The following is a 19,434-nucleotide window of genomic DNA, read 5'->3' on the forward strand; positions in this document are numbered from 1 at the left end:
ACTCAGATGATAACAGCTGCATTGTCTGTAACTTTTAGGCCTTAGACAGTCAAGTCACTGGAGGTGCAGTAGTTTGTGTAGAGGACACATTCTTAAGAAGGACCAGTACTCATTTACCATGTACAGGATGTAACTTTTCCTGCTGTGTCCTGTTGGTGAGGAAGCTGGTGATGTACTGACAGGATTTCTGGAATGACAGTGTTGAATGCAGAGCTAAAATCTACAAGTAAAAGCCATTAAATGTCCCACGGCTGTCAGGGATGTGATGCAGTCTCCCCTTGCAGTTTCCCTGTTGGCAAACTGCAAGGGGACCTTTCAGATGCAAGGGGGCTGGAGACTTCCCTTCTATTTTTGTCCTTCTGTGGAAGAGCTGACTTCCCAGAAAGGGCCATAATACATTTCTGCGCGTATTGGCTAGTGTTCGGTAGAATGCTTTAGATCAGCATCTTTAAACTAGGGACACAACAAAGATGAGCAAAGACAGTCAAAGACTGGACAGTTCACACATAAAAACTGCTTCCACCAACTATCACAGATTTCTAATCTGAAAGAGGCCAACATCTGACAACCGGTCGGGAACGACTGGACGTCATGAAGATACACACTCCCTCCAAATCCTTTCTTGCGTGTTTTTGTGCAAAAAACAAATATGGTGACAACCAGAAACTTTGACTTTTTAACGTAACAATGTGTAAAAAGACCAAAAGATGTCATCAGTCACCAATAATGCTTGCATATGTTAAAAATGTTAAAAAGAATCTTTGTGAGAACAACTGACAGAGACTGGGTCTGTCTGCTGACTGTCGGGGCCGACTAGGCCAGACTGGCACTGACCAGGACCAACTAGGTCTAAACAGTCCTCACGTCCAAATCACATTCACGATCGGCCAAACAGTCGTCAAGCGTGTGGCCCAACATGGCCCAGAAGAATGAGGTAAATAGTGGGTTCTGGGGCTGCAAGTCACAAATACATTTATTGCTTCACAAATTGCATGAACATAGAACCTAAAATGGAAAAAGAATAGATGTCAAAGTTAGTAAAGATGGTAAATATTAATCCTGCAGTTTAGCACCTTAACTGTCATTGTGAGCATGTTAACAAAAACACTGACTAAGACAAACTTTGTTCTAAAAAAAGTTTTACTCCATTTACACAAAGCTTTGATTATTATACACCTGCATTACATAACCAGCTGCCTATTTATTAGTTTTTTGTTTTTATTTTTGTGCACTGTCAGAAGCTGGTGAGAAACATCATTTCAGCCTGTGAATTTTATAAATACCATTTGTGTGAAATGACAAACAATCTTGAATCTTGAAGTTGCTGTCAGAGTACAAAACATCTGTGCCAAGTTCCGGCTGGAAGTCCCAAAGTCAAATTTGGACACACCTCCAAAACGTGGTTAAGAATGATGAGGCTAAGATCCTGTGGGACCTCCAGATACAGCCTGACAAACTGGTACTGTCCTACCAACCAACCAGCGACAGAGTATTCGTTATTTTTGTCATGTGAATGGAAAAACAGGAGGAAAAGGGGAAAAAATCCTCAAGAATCCTGCAAGTTTTGCAGCTAAATAAGCCACAGAATTCGGAATATATTCAATGCCACGAAGTTGGAGACGTCTGTTAACGGAGAAATCATCTCCAGGTGAGTGTTTCAGATCCAGCACTTTATTATAATAGTATTCACTAACTCACTAACTCACATTAACACAGATTGGTGTCAGAGACTGAGACATGTAACAACACAATAAAAATTATGACTTTTAATATTTGAATTCTGTTGTCAAGTGCAGATTAATCTCAAAAGATATTTTTTCGTCACTTTATAAAATTGTTTTTTATATCAACGTATATTTTTTATATCAAAGTTTTATAGCCTCCTAATGTAGATATGTGAAAAACAACAAAGGCTAAGAATTACATATAAGCCATATCATAACCATATATTTACCTTTAGAGATAATGTGTCTCATAGATACAGATACTCTGTTTATTCAATCCTGAGAAACAAGCACCTGGGGAGTTTGCATCAGTAAACCTGCACAGGTAAAAACCAGGGCTTGTTGTGTATGAAAATGAAATACATGTTTGCATGTGAATAAGTAAAATAAGTTCATTATTAAACATATTCTACTCTAATTGTTCTTACTTTAGGTTCCCAGAATGCAGCAGTTGGGGTTTAGTTGAATTGGAGAGAAATTTCCAGCAGTGCGACATTATGGCCTTGTATTATATACTTACTAATATACATTATTAAATTCGAATCTTCTAAAATTTTAAAAATCATAGTGTTTTTACAGATTTTTCTAGTCAGGTCATTGTCAGTGTTGGGTTATACTTTACTCCTCCATTACTTATTATATTACTTTTCTGAAGCATCAGGGCTTGAAAGAGAGTCAGAGAAATATAACATCACATATGCAGTTATAGGCTTCATTAAGTCTTTGTTGCAGCTGCTATCGATGATTAAAATCCAGTTTTAGTTGTTTCTCCATTGAATGGCTGCAGCCAGTCTCCACGGCCACAGAGACTCATCTCTGTTGGGCTGCATCTCCACAAGCTTTGGTCAGATTTAAAATCAGTCTTTGCTGTGGTGACAAAAATGTTTAGGTAGGTGTAACTGTTACTTGTTAATATTACTGAAATTGAATTTGTAACACCAGAAAGTTTTTTTCCCACATTATTACTGGAAATTGTCCACAGCAATTCACTTTTCTTTCCAGCTACAAGCAAATTTAGCCTTAGCTGTCAGCATTTCATCTAATGGTTCTGGAGATGATGCTTCCAATCAACAATCTCACCTCTTTCACACTATTGCAGTTATTATCCAGAGGCTTCACAGGACAAGTTGATGACCAGCTTCGTAGTCGGGTTATGGGAAAGTTGTGTTCAGTGAAACCAGATAACCCCAAATTCAACTTGCTTATGAAGCCGTCCACACTTCAAATGACTATTTTTATGTGGGTTCTTTATTTCTTAAAGGTGCTACATTTTCTTCCCCCTGATGGACAGTGACCAACGTTGAACAAATTAGCAACCCCCCCCCCCCCCCCTCCCCCCCTCCCCCCCCAAAAAAACACCAAATACACAACAGAAGCGCAGCAAAACAGCAGGATGACAACCCTCAAAAAAAGAATGACACAAATTGACTTTGCCCTCTGCTGTTAAAACTCAGCAACTGCACCAAAACCACCACCCACAAAATCAAGTTGACAGGATATAGGTGATTTTCACCACTTGGTTACAGTTATTTAGCCAATACTAACTGGTAAATAAATAGAATATGATAGAAAATGATAGAAAAAAATAGAAAGTAATAGAAAATATGGTTTACATTTCTGTATCTTTATAATTACAGATAATCAGCTGCCACTGAAATGCACCAACAGCTTTGACTTCCTGCCACCTTCTACTGAGTCATACTGAGCTGTGAGTTCACTATATTTGAAAAGATAAAAGGGAACACAAATTACTTTGTCTCTAACTCTGAAATTCTATTTGAGTTAAACAATAAATGGAAAATTGCACGTTGGTACTGAGTCACACTTTCAATTTCCTTTCTTTTTACTTCCTGCTAAACACCTGAATATCTTCCACTAAAGACTCCTGTATTAATAAAACAAAGCTTGTCTAACAGTACATGTTAATCCTCCTCGCAGAGGACATTTCTATACTGCACATGGAGGTGTCAGGACACATATTTCATGGGAATAGTAACAAACACCTTGTGTCATATTGTTCACGTCTTTGCTCCTTGCATGTATTTCTGAAACAATCTCAATACAAGTTACAACTAGTCAGTCTCTGAATCCCACAGACCAAAAGTACTTATTTAGTTAACTCCTCTGACAAGAGCTAACACGGAGGTTTTAGGTCAAAGTTTCAGGGGGTCCACATGATGGTGCCGACCTTACAAAACAAAACCAGCCATTTAAGCCTCTGTAATATGCTGTTAAAGGACATTCCAGTAATTTAAAATCATCTCATATTAAGCTTTACTCCACCGATGACAAGAGATGGAATATCAGAGGACCTTCAGCTGAACTGAGGGTAAATAATAAGAAACTATATAAAGCTGAATAATCTGTGAGTGTTGTAGGTCAGTAAAAATGTAACAGGGTGAGACTGATGTAAAAGAAAAAGTAATTATTGAGGTCAGTGTCAGATTAGTAACCTGCAGCAAGAAAAAAAAAACTCATGTTGACCATTTTGTCTATTTTTCAGTTTAATCTGATTAAACCATCAGAAAAAGTTTTGTGTTTATATCAATATTTAATTTGACATTTTAGATTCCAGTAGTTAAACTGAAAACCCAGTCAGGGATTAGTAACCAATCAGATGCTCACAGAGGTAACGTGTCACCAGGCAGCATAACTTTACCTCCTTCACCTTCTGTCATGTCTTTTTGGTCTCGTGTTTCCAGCAAAGTGACAGGATGGCGACTGCAGCATCAGGTGAGTCCACTCACATTTTACTACGATAAAAAGATCATTTGTGTTCACTTTTTGTTACTATGTGCTTCAGCAGCATAGGAACTGTTGAATCAGTTTTACAGCTCTGCTATTTTACTGCACAGTCTTGTTCTCATGTTTGTGCAGAAACATAATTTCTGTTTAGCATTAGAGACTGATTTTAACTAGAGCAGTGGTTTGCCAGCGTCTTCTCTCATAGGTCAAAATGATTCTTGAGCAAGACAGTGAACCCAGAGTTAGATGCTCCCAGTGGATCATGACACATATGATTATATGTGTGAATATCTGTATAAGTGCAGAACATTTACAGTTTTCATATTTCTATGACCTGATTGTACTGTTTAACCTGACTCGGGTCCTAGAAACACTTTAAGATTGTTTGTCGTTTGCTTGTGTTGGATTCTGAAAAGTTTTTCCAGGTCACTTTCAGGTGTGATTTTAAAAATAGCTGCATGAGACATTGGAATGAGGACAGAGTTACTGTTGTTGTTTGTCCTTCCTGGTTCCTTCATTGTGATTTCTTGTAACTGCAAACCGGAAAGTTCAGAGAGTTGACACTACAGTTGTTCAAATTCATTTTTTTCTCATTAATATACACTCAGTCCCACATAATGACAAAGAGAAAATGGAATTTTATAAATGTCTGTAAATTTATAAAAAAGGAAAAAAACTGACAGTATTCAGACCCTTTGCAACAACACTTGACATTTAGCTCAGGTCCCCCCCCCATTTCTCTTGGTCATTGCGGAGATGTTTCTTCTTCATCTTCCAACATGACAACAATGGAAAGCACACAGGGGTCTGACAACTTCCTGAATGCACTGTAGATGATGTGCAATGAGCACATTAATAAACACATGCTGTGCATATTTCTGTTTTACAGATGATCTGGAGGTGCAACAACACAGCAGCAGCTTTCATTTACTGCCACCTTTCAGTGAGTCAATGTGATTATACTGCAGTTTAAAAGATTTAAGATAGTTTTTATTATTATTATTATTATTATAGTATTTCATTAAAAACTAAACTAAGTACAGAACAGACATTTTGAAGTTAAATGTTAATGAAATTCTAAGTTAATTAATGTACATTTACATTAAGTCTGTTTCTAAATCTTTAATCTTGTCAGTGTCTGAGCTGAGGGTTGTTCTGCTGGGGAACAGCTGGTCTGAGAGGAGCTCAGTGGGGAACTTCATCCTGGGACAGACTGTGTTCGACCCAGAGGACAAAACAGTCTGTTATGTCAAAGTCAGAGGACAGTTAAAGGGCAAAGACATTGTTCTTATCAACACCCCAGATGTGCTGCTTCCTGAAATTTCTGAAGATAGACTGACACAATATGTAGAAACCTGTTTGAGACTCTCTGCTCCTGGACCACATGTGTTCCTGTGGGTTGTACAGCCTGAAGACTTCAGTGAAGAACAAAAACTAAAGCTCTATAGACTCCTTCAACTCTTCAGCAATCGATCGATTGATCGTTTACTGGTTCTGATTTCAACACCCAAAGAGGACGAGAAGCAACATCCACCGGTACAAGACCTGATCAAAAGGTGCAATTACAGATACTTAAGGCAGAAGAACCTTGAACCTGAAGAGCTGTTATGGCACTTGAGTCAAACTGTACTGAACTGTGAAGAATATGCAGAGCTGTCAATGTTGCATCAGACTGCAAAAGATAACAGACAACATCTGATCTGTGATCAGAAACCAGGTCTAAGCACAGCACTGAAGTCTGAACCCATCAAACCAGCCTTAAACATGGTTCTGTGTGGGAGGAGAGGAGCAGTCAAGACTTCAATAGTCAACATCATTCTAGGACAAACAAAGGTTGGTCATCCAGCCAACTCATCAGAGTGTGTTAAAAATCAGGGAGAGGTGTGTGGACGTTGGGTTTCCCTGGTGGAGCTGCCTGCCTTGTATGGAAAACCTCAGGAGACAGTGATGGAGGAATCATTCAGGTGTATCTCCCTCTGTGATCCTGAGGGGGTCCATGCCTTCATCCTGGTCCTACCTGTGGGTCCCCTCACTGATGAAGACAAGGGAGAGTTACAGACCATCCAGAACACATTCGGCTCTCGAGTCAATGACTTCACCACGATTCTGTTCACTGTGGACTCAGATCCCACAGCTCCAGCTGTTGTTAACTTTCTACAGGGAAACAAGGAGATCCAGGATCTCTGTCAGAGCTGTGGAGGAAGATCTGTTGTTCTCAACGTCAGGGACAAGCTGCAGGTCTTGGACACTGTGGAAAAGTTCAGAGTTGAAGGATCCAGATGCTTCACTAAGGACATGTTTACCAAGGCTCAGATGGAGACAGTAAAAAAACTTACTGCTGAACTGGAGACAGTGAATCAGAAAAATCAGCTTGGAGGTGATGATGAAAACCAAAGCAGAGACTGTCTCAGGATGGTGCTAATTGGACGAACTGGTTGTGGGAAAAGTGCAACTGGAAACACAATTCTTGGTAAAGAACATTTCAAGTCTAAAGTCAGCCCAAAGTCTGTGACTACGATGTGCCACAAAGCAACAGGAGAAGTTGATGGTCAGACTGTTGTTGTTGTCGACACTCCTGGTTTATTTGACACAAAACTGTCCAACGATGAAGTTCAACAGGAGCTTGTGAAATGCATCAGCTTGTTGTCTCCTGGTCCTCACGTGTTCTTACTGGTTCTGCAGATCGGTCGATTTACACAAGAAGAAAAAGAGACTGTGGAACTGATCAAGAAATACTTTGGTAAGAACTCAGGAGACTTCATCATCATCGTCTTCACCAGAGGAGATGATCTACAAGATCACACGTTTCAGAGTTACATAGAAGATGACAGCGACGAGGTTTTGAAAAAACTAATAAATGACTGTGGAGGAAGATACCAGCTCTTCAATAATAATAATAAGACAGATCGAAAACAAGTCAGAGAGTTACTGTCAAAAACCAAGAAAATGTTAAAGGAAAATGGAGGAAACTGCTTCACCAGCAAGATGTTCCAACAGTCTGAGGCAGTGATAGAGAAGGAAGTGGAGAAGATCCTGAAGGAGAAGGATGAAGAGATGAGGAGGATGGAAGAAGAGCTTCAGATAAAACACATGAAAGAAATAGAAGCAATGAAAGAAACAATCGCGGAGACAGTCAAACAACTGAAAGACAATGATGAAAACAAAGAGCATAAGCAGGAACAGGAAAAGAAAAGAGAGGATGATGAAAAGAGGAAAAAGCAGGAAGACATTCAGCTACAGAGGTGGGATTATAAAGTTGGAGATCTGGAGACAGAAATGAAATCAGAATCTGATGAAAAACTAGCAAACGACAGAAAGCTGCAGCAGAGTAGTGATGAGATGAGAAAGGAACGAGGGAAGAATTTCTCCAAGCGCAAAGAAAGATGTCCACCAGAAACAATGGAGATCATGAAGAGAAGGCACGAAGAAGAAACAAATGAATTTAAAGGAAAACACAGAAACAAATGCATCATCCTCTGACCTCCACTGACAGTCCACCTGAAATTATGAAATGAACGGCCCTCATTCACTAACAGGGTTTAGTTACAGTACAGCTGCAGCTTATGCTTAAAATGAAAAGCAGCTGGGAGAAAGATTTTCCAAAATCATCAGCAGTTCTAATGTTTTTGTTTTCCAGCTGCACAGGAACAGCTAAGATACTGCACAGGACCCTCAAAAAGCCCCCACAGAAGGGCATAGTGGCGAATTTATATATATATATCTACATACACACGTACACTGTTATAACTGCTCTTCCTGTTATTGTCATTTTTAGTCCTCTTAAATATTTTAGCACATTTATTGCTGCAATGTGGTTGTAACACACACACACACACACACACACACACACACACTAACTTTGACTCTGAAGCTGTAGTTTCTGTCCTGTCTTCAACCTGAATAAACATTTTAATAAAAACCTGACTCCTGTGTTGTGACACTGTACAGAAACAGCCACAGTCACACTTGAAACACAAAGTTAATTGACACTGAAAACAGAACAATAATTTTACCATGAAGTTTGTTTAGCAGCTGAAGTACTTGACCTTTGCCAGCAGATGGAGTTTCCCCATGCCGTTCACTGTAAATAGCAGGTGGTACAATTATCAGAATGAAAAAAAAAAAAAAATCTGTCAATGACCTATTCTATCCAATTACTTCCACCAGCTTAACATGAAATAATTAGAAGTAGTAGAGCAAGAAGAGCATTTTATTACACACAACAACTAGAACGTTTTAACTTTCTGTGTCACTGTGATGTTGACAGAATCTGAATCTGATTTATTGGCCAAGTGTGTTTACTGCTGGTCGTTGGCGGCTCATAAGGACATGTTCAATAGCAGCCAAATACTCCTGAAGTCCACTGTCCTCACAGTCCTGAGCACGTTCAGCTTCATGAGGTCTTGGATGCACCACCTGATTAACCTCCTGTCGTCGCGTCAGCTTAGATGAGGCAACTTTTTCTTTGGCAAGAAAAAGTTTGGACACACCCACATCGCATTTCTGTTTTCTTTTGGTGGTTATATTCAATCCAATATTTGTAAATATTTGGATGCATCACAAAACATGAACAATTAATTTTTTAAGCACATTTGATCACAGAATAATGCTCAAATCAAACTCTCATGTTAAACTTTACTTTCACCCTTTTGAGCAAAAACTTCCTGATGAATCTGTGACTTTCCACTGAGCAGTTTCTGCAGCTATTCAGGTTTGATTTCCTCGCAGTTCTTCTGCAGAACCTCCCAAAGCTCTGCTCTGCTGGTTGGGGAGTGTTCCTAAAGTCTTCGGTCCATGAGGTTCAGATCTGAGGATTGAGCTGCCAACACAAAGAGTTTTCCAGCAGCTACTTTCTTCTACTGATCATTTTTACACAACCACGAAGAACGACTGAGGTCTTCGTCCTCCTGGAAAAATTCCCAGTCAGTCACTGCCCAGGGTTTGTTCTTGGCACCTCTGCCCACGAGGCTGAATTCCAATTCAGGAGGACACTCATGAGGACTTGTCTCCTGGGACAGATGTGCATCTTCTGTCCTATTTGGATCCAGTTGCAGCATCTCTGGAGACTTATTTCTTTAAAAGATGCACACTATCATTTCTTGGCTTTATCTCATGGAGAATAATGTACAGACTGATGAGTTTCTGAGAAAAGCTGAAAAGGGCTTTTTGGGGCATTTTAGTTTTAATTTACACTAAAAATGACAGGTCATTGGTTTACTGGACATGAAGTTATTTTAAGGAGTTTTGACACCTGGGAGGAACATGCATGAATAATTTAGGAGCATCCACACTCAAATTTCTTTAACACTGATTTATTTAACATGCAAACTTGATTTGACCATTATTTCTTCTCAATTATGCTTAAACGTCAACTGTTCCCAAACCTTTTCTTGTCAGTGAGTGAATATATCACAGTGACAATGAATATTATAAGTAGCCTCTTTAAAATAACTGATTAGCAGTTTAAAAAAAAAAAAAAAGTCAAAGAAACAAGACGTCAGCACGGACTTGAACATGGCCAAAAGTTGCAGCTCTGTAGTTTAACATTTACAGAAGTTAATTTACTGATTTGGCTCAAAATTATTTTTGTGTTCACTTCGAAACTCTGCTGCTCAAAACAAACCAAAAGTTTATCCACCGGCTTAGAAACATGTTTTACATTTTCTGACAGAAGTTTTTTCCATCTTGAATTCATTAATTATGGCTCATGACGGTTAAATTCGATGTTCAGAGGGCAGAGATGAGCAGGGAGAAAGCTGCATTAATCCTCCTCATTTCCTGCCTCATTTATCTCTGCATTCCTGAAACAAACCAAAATGTAACTGTGACACGATGTCGACTGTCATCTCCGTGCTGCAGGTTTCAAGTCCGTGCACGTTGATTTCCATGACAAAGATGTAGAGACACGGAGGATTCCCACAGACTCTGGTCTCCACCCAGTCAGGACGTTCCTCCTGTTCCTCACCTTTTTTGGTCTTTGTGCTGCTGCATGTTAACCAGTTTCAGAGTGAGCCTGTGGTTTTGGCAGACACTCCTCCGGCTCCGTGAACAGGCCTGAACCAGCCAGAGAATGTGGACAATGTCGGCTGTGCCTGACTGCAGGGCGACGGTCACGGGTCAGAACGCCGAGGAAAACCGGCTGCTCTGAATCCAAAAACAAATAAAAACCATGGACTGATGTGAAAATTATTTACACTGTAAATCTAATTTTCCTGCAAATCATTGAACAGTTTTCAAACTCTTCACTTTAAATAGTGTGTGTGTGTGTGTGTGTGTGTGTGTGTGTTACCCTGATCCTTCACTAAAGTACAAACACTGCATTTAAAAGCAAAATACTCAATAAAGGTTCAGAATAAATGTCACTGTGCAGACTTGGATATGATTTTATTTTATTGAGGTATTTTATCACTGTAGCTGGTCGAGGTGGAGTCTACTACTACTACTACTACTACACTTTACACGTTGTTGGTCTGCACAGTCTCTGGTTCCTACATTCGAGGAAATGCAGCTGCAGTTACATCCATATAAGGACAGAAGCAGAACATTCACACACAGACAATGTGCTCAGAGATTCACTTTTGCAAGGAAATTTAAATATGTAAAGTCATTTCTGAGCCGCATTTTGATTTAATGCACTTTTCTCTGGTCTGATTAAATGCAGAGCTTCTAAATCTCTGTCCCACTTCAGCTGCTTGTAGCAAAATCTGTCTCCTGCATCCTTCAGCTTAATGTAAAGACAGTAAAACCTGCAGCAGAGCAGGACGTCAGTGGCTCCAACTTCCTCCTCTGCTGCAGGTTTGTCCATTGGTGGAATCTCAGCTGCAGTGGAGTCCATACAAGGACAGAAGGGAAGACACTTCAGTCTGACACACAGAGGGCGTAGTCGCACCTGGTGAGCAACGCCTCCACAAACCTGACGAAGACGCTCTGTCCTGACATCCGTCCTGCCTAATGATTGGTCGCATGGCAAAGGAAAAAAGTTAAAAAGGTGTAAACTTCCCACAACCAAAAAAAAAATAAAAATACTTTTTAGTGCAACACAAGTTGAGAAAGACCTAAAATAAATTCTAAACACATTTGTGCAGGTTCAGGTTGTGAACACAATAACAGGAACAATCACATGCATCAGTTCACATTCTGTTAAGCAACAATTGTTTTGGTGTGTGTGTGTGTGTGTGTGTGTGTGTGTGTGTGTGTGTGTGTGCTAATGTACAAACTGACAACATTACTATATAGTGTAAAACACACAAGCAACACTGAAGAACAGATAACTTTATATTCATCGTCCTTTATAGCTCGATTAGAGGAATACACACACACACACACACACACACACACACACGGTGTGTTTAGTGATCTTTGTCCAGCTTCGTTATCAGTTTCCTTATTATGTCACAATGTGTCAACACGCTGAGAGACAACAGAGACAAAAGTTGAGTCTGAGGAAACGTGTCCTATCAGCAGGAAAGAAACCAGTCAAGGGACAGATGTCCAACACAGGTCTAACAAATTATCTGTGCTTGAGGGTGATGAGGAGAACAGGTTCAGAGGGTAAAGATGATGAAGATCCAGTCACCAGACCACAACACAAGAGCTGCTCAGACTCAACACAAAATCTCTGCTAAAGACGGCAGGTTAACGTTGCACTGATCTGCACGACGATAAAGACTGAAACCTTTTTCGATTTTAGAACAGCTTCACGAAACACCTTGTCCTCAGCATCAAGCCTTTACAGGAGTGAGCAAATATTTAATGGCTTCAACTTTGCTCGTGCAAACTGACACCGTCGGTCTGGATTTGCAGGATTTACCAGCAGCTTGAAACCAGCACCAAACCACAAACATTAACTTTCAACACACAACATTCACTGCTGACAGCAACAAGAACCAATTTACATTTAAATTGTCTCCCACACAAACTCAGTGACATTTCTGCCGAACATTTGTGAAGAAAAAGCAGAAAATGAGAGAAAAACAAATTAGGAACAAGTTTGATGACAGATGCAAAATGAGACTTGTGATCTCATGAATAAAGAGATTTTTTTTGTGGTAACCTTGTGTTGTTCATGTGAATCTTTGGCAGTAAAGACGAGCATGTAGCCAATGAGAAGCAAAAATGTAATTTACACGAAAAAAGGAAGAAACAACATCGGTCAGTTTGATGTGATGCCACAGGCAGAGACAGCAACTTCCACCTCCCGGCAGAATTTGAATCAGCTTGAAATGAGGGAAGTGAGCGTTTGGCCGACACATCCACGCTTCACTGCACCGTTACCCACGGCAGAGCACAGACAGACCTTTAAATCTGGAGGATTTTTAAAAACTGATCCTGACTCACTGCTCAAACAATTAAAAGTTAAAAATCCTGGTGAGTCACTCTCTCAGTTTGTCTTCACTGATTATTATTGTTTTTATTGCCTTGAAGTCTTCACAGGGGAGGAACAATCAGTGTGTCGACATTAAACTGATTTTTTTAAAGTCAGTTCGGTTAATTCAGTTAAATCTCTAAAGTGCAGCACAGCAAACACCTGGAGCATCACGGGCTGTGGTTGGAGGACAGGAAGGGACGTCTCCTTACCTTCACTCTCAGTGGGCAGCTGAACACATGGAGACGCTGAAGCTCCAGCAACTGCTTCAGTCTGAAGGAAAAAACAGAGAAATGTGGTTTAGTTAGGTCCATGTTTAAGTCTTTGGTCTGTGACAGATCCATGAAATGTTCATCAAAACGTGCTTCAAATGTTAAAAATATTTACTGTCAAACAGAGAAAAGCTGGAAACACAAATATCAGATGGTTTTTATTCATTTTCTGTTCAAATACTTTATAATTCACATTGTCCTGAAAGCTGAGACCATTACTGCACAAACTGGGTCCTAATAAAACGTTTGGCCTCAGTTTCTTCTTTCTTCACTGTAAACTGCTCATGATGCACTAAATGTAGAATGAATCTGTCTGTGATATTCTCACTGGTATTTAACATTTTACGCCAAAAAAAAAACGTTTAGAACAATAAGAACAAAAGCCGGGTAAATGCTGCAAATCTTTAACGCATGAAGGAACAAAGCTGCAAGAGTTTTGATCCAAATACATAATACAATAACAGCATTAGAAGTTTTCTTTTTTGTCCTTTCAGCTTTATCCCATGAGTTCAGAGTCGCCACAGTGGATCATTGTCCGCATGTGGGACAGTTTTTACACCGGATGCTCTTCCTGACACACCCCTCCCCAATTTCTACAGGACTTGGACCAGGATGGCGATGGGAAAGGGCAGTTGGAGGTTCGGTGTCTTTCTTGCCCAGTCACACTGAGACACATGGCCAGGACCAGGGATTGAGCCACTGACCCTGTGGTCGGTGGACGACTGCCTTACCAACTGAAAAAGTTTAAATTAAAATGTCATTTTTTTAAGAGACACAATAGAGAAATTAACTTAAAGTCAACACACCTGGTCATGAATCCATAGACGTGGAAATAAAGTCAATAGGACTAAAAGTGAGGACATTTTGATTCACCTGAATGTGACACCAAGTTTCAGCTGTTTAAATTTATTGTAGATGTAGAGGCAAACGTACTCGTTGGTGGTCCAACAATTATTCACTCTAGAGGTCTAATAATTCCACAAACAGTGAGAAACCATGTAGCTCCACAGCTACACACTGGTAGCTCTCAGAAAAACTCCCCACAACCAACATCGTAATAATGACCAAACCTTCTAAGACACAGCAACCACAGAAAACCCAGAAGCACAACAAACACAGAGCAAACAGCCAATACACTAGATTTATTCATAATTGAGCTAATTTGGATCAATGTTGTGAAACTGAGATCAAAACGAACAAACCTACCAACATTCAGAAGCTGCTCTCACAACCAACATGAGCTTTATTTTATAAGAACTCAGGCTTTTAGTTTGAGAGAACGTAACCTCCAATGGCGCCATTTTAACCTGTACTCACCTTCCGGTTTGACGGACCAATCACAGCTCCCGCTTCTCAGGGAATCTGTGATTTCAATAAAAACGCTGCGGGGCTGTTTCTCCTTGCTCCCGCTCCCCCTCCCTGACGGATGCCTGCTCCGGCCAATCAGGAGGCGAGCTGCGACGACCTGCCGGCTCCTGCTCCCCTGCACCAATCAGAGCGCGCGCTCAGAGAACCTTACCTTTTATGGGCAACGCGAGGAGCCGCGGAGCGCGAATAAAACCGGCGCTTTGACCTGTCATGTTGCATTGATCAAGCTCAGCTGGGACATAGCCACACCTGCAAGACTTCAGCTCCGGACACGCGTAACTCACCTGAACAGGTAAGAGATGCTCTGCTCTTTTTGGCTGTTTTGTGTTAAATAGCTCGTGTCAGTATTTAAACTGTGATTTACTGTGTTTCACACCGAGTCCAGCAGCTGATGGCAGCAGGTTTAAAGGTTTTCCCTGTTAGATGTTGATGTGTCAGGTGGAAAACTTCCTTTTAAAATGTAGAAACAAAAAGAGACAAACTGTCATGTGAAGGTTTTCAGTGTTTTTAGGCAGAACTTTAACATTTTTAGCTGTTGGGAGAAATTTGTCAGGCACAAAGACAAACTCTAATCAGATTTGAGATCAGTTGGGGAAAAGACAGTTTTAGTCAGATCAAAGCTGTAAAAGTCCAATATTGGAACAGAAATGTCTCCACAAAGCAACTAATGACTTAAAATCCTCTAATTCTGAAGAAACTGTAAGAAGTTTCATCAGTAAACAGACTTTATTAAAGTGTTAATTAAATGTGGTAACTATATAGTTTGAAGCTGATTTAGTGTTTGAGTGAGTTGTGTCAGAGTGTGAAGGGCTGGTCCGTTCTGCATCAGACACTTCCTGTTTGTTCCCTCAACAAATAAAACCTCCAGTTTTTATACTTGAGTAAATTTGTCCCTCATTGGCCTGTGGCTGCAGTTCTATTGGCTCATCCTGCATGAGGCTGTTTTGAAGGGTGCAGTAGATGAAACATCGGGGGGGGGGGGGGGGGGGACTAGGGGAACCAGAGGCATGTTAATCCAGCAGAGTCTCCAGTTGTTAAACAGGAGTGGTTTCTGTCCTGTCTCAGCTTGTCTGAAGCCTTGAGGTCACAAGTAAAGTTGATCTGGTTGGACGACTTGAAGTGACACACCCAACAGAGAAACCAGGTTCTATCAAAACCAGAAAGAACGAAACTTTCTGCTTCACATTTTAAAATGACTAAACTCCCAACAGGGGGCGTGTTGGACAAACTGTTGGTGTGAAAATCAGTACAGATTAAAGTTTTCATTAACTTTATGGATAATGCACAATGTGAACTCCCCTTTAAAAAAAAGAGTGAGAAGAAAATCTTGGTAAACTTAGAGACTTTGGTTCTGATGGACCATAACACATCTCAAAACAATTGTTTCCTTTCAGACATGGATGATGAAATCGCTGCCCTCGTTGTTGACAACGGCTCCGGCATGTGCAAGGCTGGTTTCGCCGGAGACGATGCTCCCCGTGCCGTCTTCCCGTCCATCGTCGGCCGACCCAGACACCAGGTACCAATGTGACCCGTCTGTGTTAGAACCTCTGCTGTGTGGCAGATACATGCAGTGCTGTGACTGTACAGGTTTCTGTGTGCAGGGTGTGATGGTGGGAATGGGACAGAAGGACAGCTACGTGGGAGATGAAGCCCAGAGCAAGAGAGGCATCCTGACCCTGAAGTACCCCATCGAGCACGGTATCGTCACCAACTGGGACGATATGGAGAAGGTGAGTAAGGGGCCGTAAAGGGATTTTAAGTGTTAGACCCTTAAAGATGCAGTTTAATCACTGACCACATGCAGAAATGAGAAATTCAGCCTTAAACAATCAGAGTAATGGTGAATTTAATGAGTCACTTGGCGACTGTTAAACCAACATTTCTCCTGTCCTGCAGATCTGGCACCACACCTTCTACAATGAGCTCCGTGTGGCCCCTGAGGAGCACCCAGTGCTGCTGACTGAGGCTCCACTCAACCCCAAAGCCAACAGGGAGAAGATGACACAGGTGAGTTGGAACAAGTCATTCAAGCTGCATCAGTGAATCCTGTGAGCAGGGAAACTCAAAGGCACAGACACATGCAGCCTACTCTAACATATGAGACAGTTTTGAACCTCCTTTAAAGCTGATGCATCAGTTTATTTCTCCCAGTGGTCTTTTGATGCAAATTTCTTTAACAGATGGTTCCCTGAAGTACAAACCCTTTGTAAAACAGGTTTTAGGAACTGGTTGTCGTTATGGCCTTTGTGGCTCCACAGTGACCCATGTTCTGTCTTTGGTCTAGATCATGTTTGAGACCTTCAATACTCCGGCCATGTACGTTGCCATCCAGGCCGTCCTGTCACTGTACGCCTCCGGTCGTACCACAGGTGAGAACATGAATCTGCCTAAGATGTTAATACACTGAATTTATCACTAGTTGTCTTTTAGAGGCTGATTTTTAAATCTGAATCTATTCTATGTAGTGTTCACTAGAGAAACATCAGCCAAACACTTGTCTTCATGTTGAAACTGCTGCTCATCAAGTGTCTTTGCTGACCTGGATTTGTCCTGCAGGGATTGTGATGGACTCTGGTGACGGTGTGAGCCACACTGTGCCCATCTATGAGGGCTACGCTCTGCCTCACGCCATCCTCCGTCTGGACCTGGCTGGTAGAGACCTGACAGACTACCTGATGAAGATCCTCACGGAGAGAGGCTACAGCTTCACCACCACTGGTAATTCCCCCACTGACTTATTAATTGACTTAGTTTTAGGCTTTTAAACAAACTTCTGAACCTGTGAGTAAACTCCTGAAAGTTTGGCTTTAATTATTTTCTAAAACCTTTGAACACTGACCTCCAGCTGAGCGTGAGATCGTGCGTGACATCAAGGAGAAGCTCTGCTACGTGGCTCTGGACTTTGAGCAGGAGATGCACACTGCATCTTCCTCCTCCACCCTGGAGAAGAGCTACGAGCTTCCTGATGGACAAGTCATCACCATTGGCAACGAGAGGTTCCGCTGCCCCGAGGCGCTCTTCCAGCCCTCATACCTCGGTTTGTTACCTGAAATGTCAAGTTGTGGTTCTGCTCTTGGTTTTGCATAAGTCCATGTTAAAGTTGTATCTGACACTGAAATATCTCGCTGGCGCGCAGGAATGGAGTCGGCCGGAATCCACGAGACTACATATAACAGCATCATGAAGTGTGACGTCGACATCCGTAAAGACCTGTATGCCAACACTGTGCTGTCTGGTGGTACCACCATGTACCCAGGCATCGCTGACCGCATGCAGAAGGAGATCACATCCCTGGCCCCACCCACCATGAAAATCAAGGTACAGATGAAGCCCTGTAGATCTTTGAGTAAACAGTGTTTATCTGACTGGGTTTGATCAGACTTTACTGCCTCAGTGCACAAACTGAAAGTGATTTGGGTTTTGGTTTTAAAAAAAAAAACAAAACTGGCCCAGTTGCTTCTGTACATACAGACTCTCAGAATAAACTCTCAGGGAAAAATAATAAACTACTCCCTCTCTCCACCTGCAGATCATTGCTCCCCCAGAGAGGAAGTACTCTGTCTGGATCGGCGGCTCCATCCTGGCCTCCCTCTCCACCTTCCAGCAGATGTGGATCAGCAAACAGGAGTACGATGAGTCCGGCCCTGCCATCGTCCACCGCAAGTGCTTCTAAAATCGCCACCTCACCTTCTTCCCCTGCCCCGCTGGAGAAACTGTTCCATCCACTAGAAAGATCTGGTTTGTCGAACAGACTAGAAGATGTGAGATCCACAAACGAGTCAACCAACTGTTTCAGCTGAGCAGATCCTCAGCCACTTCCTGAACCTCCTATGAACATTTCTGAATGTTAGTATAACACTGCTCACAGCTTTTTATTTTATTTTTTCTCCTTCTGGTGATAAACTACTGACCCGGGCAAACAAACAGTATTATCACTACTCCTGTCTCCCTCTGTAACAGTCCAGTGCAACAAAGTGCACATTTTGATTTCACTGTCAGTCGAGCTGCATCAGTCTTCAGGAGTGTTTGTACATGTCAATAAAATGCCAACATTTGTTTACAGCTGCTGTGACGTCTCCTTTTACTAACTGCTTACTTCATATTTGTCTAATGTTTCAGCCTCCTTTTCTGCATTATGAAGAATCTTTCATTGCAGTTGTGTCCCCAGTTTGACAAAGACAAAATGTGTATAAACAGTCCTTGAAGCTGGATCTAAAGCTACTGTACATAACTTGAGGTATATATCTACTAAACACTTAACTGTGTAAAACTGCCGTCAAAGCTTCTGACCTGTTTGGCAACATTGCGGAGAAGTTAAATTCTAAAGCTGTGCACGTCACACTATGAGCTCCAAGAAACTAAAATGCTGTTCATGACACTTGACTAATGCAGAAAAGACGTTCAACAGCTTTTATGATGTACAATAGATGAATGGAGCAAGAACTTTAACAGGTGGACCTGGAGAAACTGTCCACAACTTGGACAGTACAGTGTGATCTGCAGTTTTGTCAGGTCTAATTTCTGAATGCACAGAAAAGCTGCTCAGTTACTGCTGCCACACACTGATCTCTACATGGAATTATACTCTAACCAGTCACAACATTAGAGCTGGTGGTCTGGGTGTTTCAAGGTATTTGAGTCATTACTGTATATAATGGTAAAACATTTAATGTAAAAACTAAGGGTCAAAGGTCACTGTTGGTAAAGGTGGAGCAGGTTTTTATACACTTTGTGCTGACAGCTGGTTAATGATACATCAGCATTTATTAGTTCATATTTACAGGTTAAAACCACCAGGTGGTATTAATGTTGTGGCTGATGAGTGTGTGATAACAGCACAAATACTGACTGAACTTTTTACTGCAGCTGCACAGTTAAAGTTAGTAAGTCATGAAACACTGGATGTCAGTTTCTGCAGAAGCAGCTCAGCTGGATGTGACCTGGTTTTTAAAATTGA

The 19,434-nt window shown here is 41.2% G+C and overlaps 2 protein-coding genes across 2 annotated transcripts; both read left to right on the forward strand.

The window, feature by feature from the left end:
- The first annotated feature begins 4,166 nt into the window (after positions 1–4,166).
- LOC137135787 (GTPase IMAP family member 8-like) lies at positions 4,167–8,392 on the forward strand. The gene is made up of 3 exons (XM_067520363.1): positions 4,167–4,457; positions 5,359–5,412; positions 5,605–8,392. The coding sequence occupies exons 1-3, from the start codon at positions 4,439–4,441 to the stop codon at positions 7,947–7,949; spliced, it is 2,418 nt and encodes an 805-aa protein (XP_067376464.1). The 5' UTR covers positions 4,167–4,438; the 3' UTR covers positions 7,950–8,392.
- A 6,230-nt stretch (positions 8,393–14,622) lies between these two features.
- LOC137135789 (actin, cytoplasmic 3) lies at positions 14,623–18,539 on the forward strand. The gene is made up of 9 exons (XM_067520365.1): positions 14,623–14,766; positions 15,869–15,993; positions 16,079–16,207; positions 16,374–16,484; positions 16,762–16,846; positions 17,034–17,195; positions 17,323–17,514; positions 17,614–17,795; positions 18,007–18,539. Exons 2-9 carry the CDS (start codon positions 15,871–15,873, stop codon positions 18,148–18,150), a joined length of 1,128 nt encoding a protein of 375 aa, XP_067376466.1. The 5' UTR covers positions 14,623–14,766; positions 15,869–15,870; the 3' UTR covers positions 18,151–18,539.
- Positions 18,540–19,434: the final 895 nt, after the last annotated feature.

Source organism: Channa argus, chromosome 11, assembly GCF_033026475.1.
Source record: "Channa argus isolate prfri chromosome 11, Channa argus male v1.0, whole genome shotgun sequence".
NCBI classification, from domain to species: Eukaryota; Metazoa; Chordata; class Actinopteri; order Anabantiformes; family Channidae; genus Channa; species Channa argus.

Excerpts from the sequence above, each read along its gene's own strand:
- LOC137135787 (XM_067520363.1), top strand. Across the intron at positions 5,413-5,604 it reads TCATTTACTGCCACCTTTCA|TGTCTGAGCTGAGGGTTGTT; the intron begins GTGAGTCAATGT and ends TAATCTTGTCAG.
- LOC137135789 (XM_067520365.1), top strand. The coding sequence starts at position 15,871 with ATGGATGATGAAATCGCTGCCCTCGTTGTTGACAACGGCTCCGGCATG. Across the intron at positions 16,847-17,033 it reads CGCCTCCGGTCGTACCACAG|GGATTGTGATGGACTCTGGT; the intron begins GTGAGAACATGA and ends TTTGTCCTGCAG. Across the intron at positions 17,196-17,322 it reads CTACAGCTTCACCACCACTG|CTGAGCGTGAGATCGTGCGT; the intron begins GTAATTCCCCCA and ends ACTGACCTCCAG.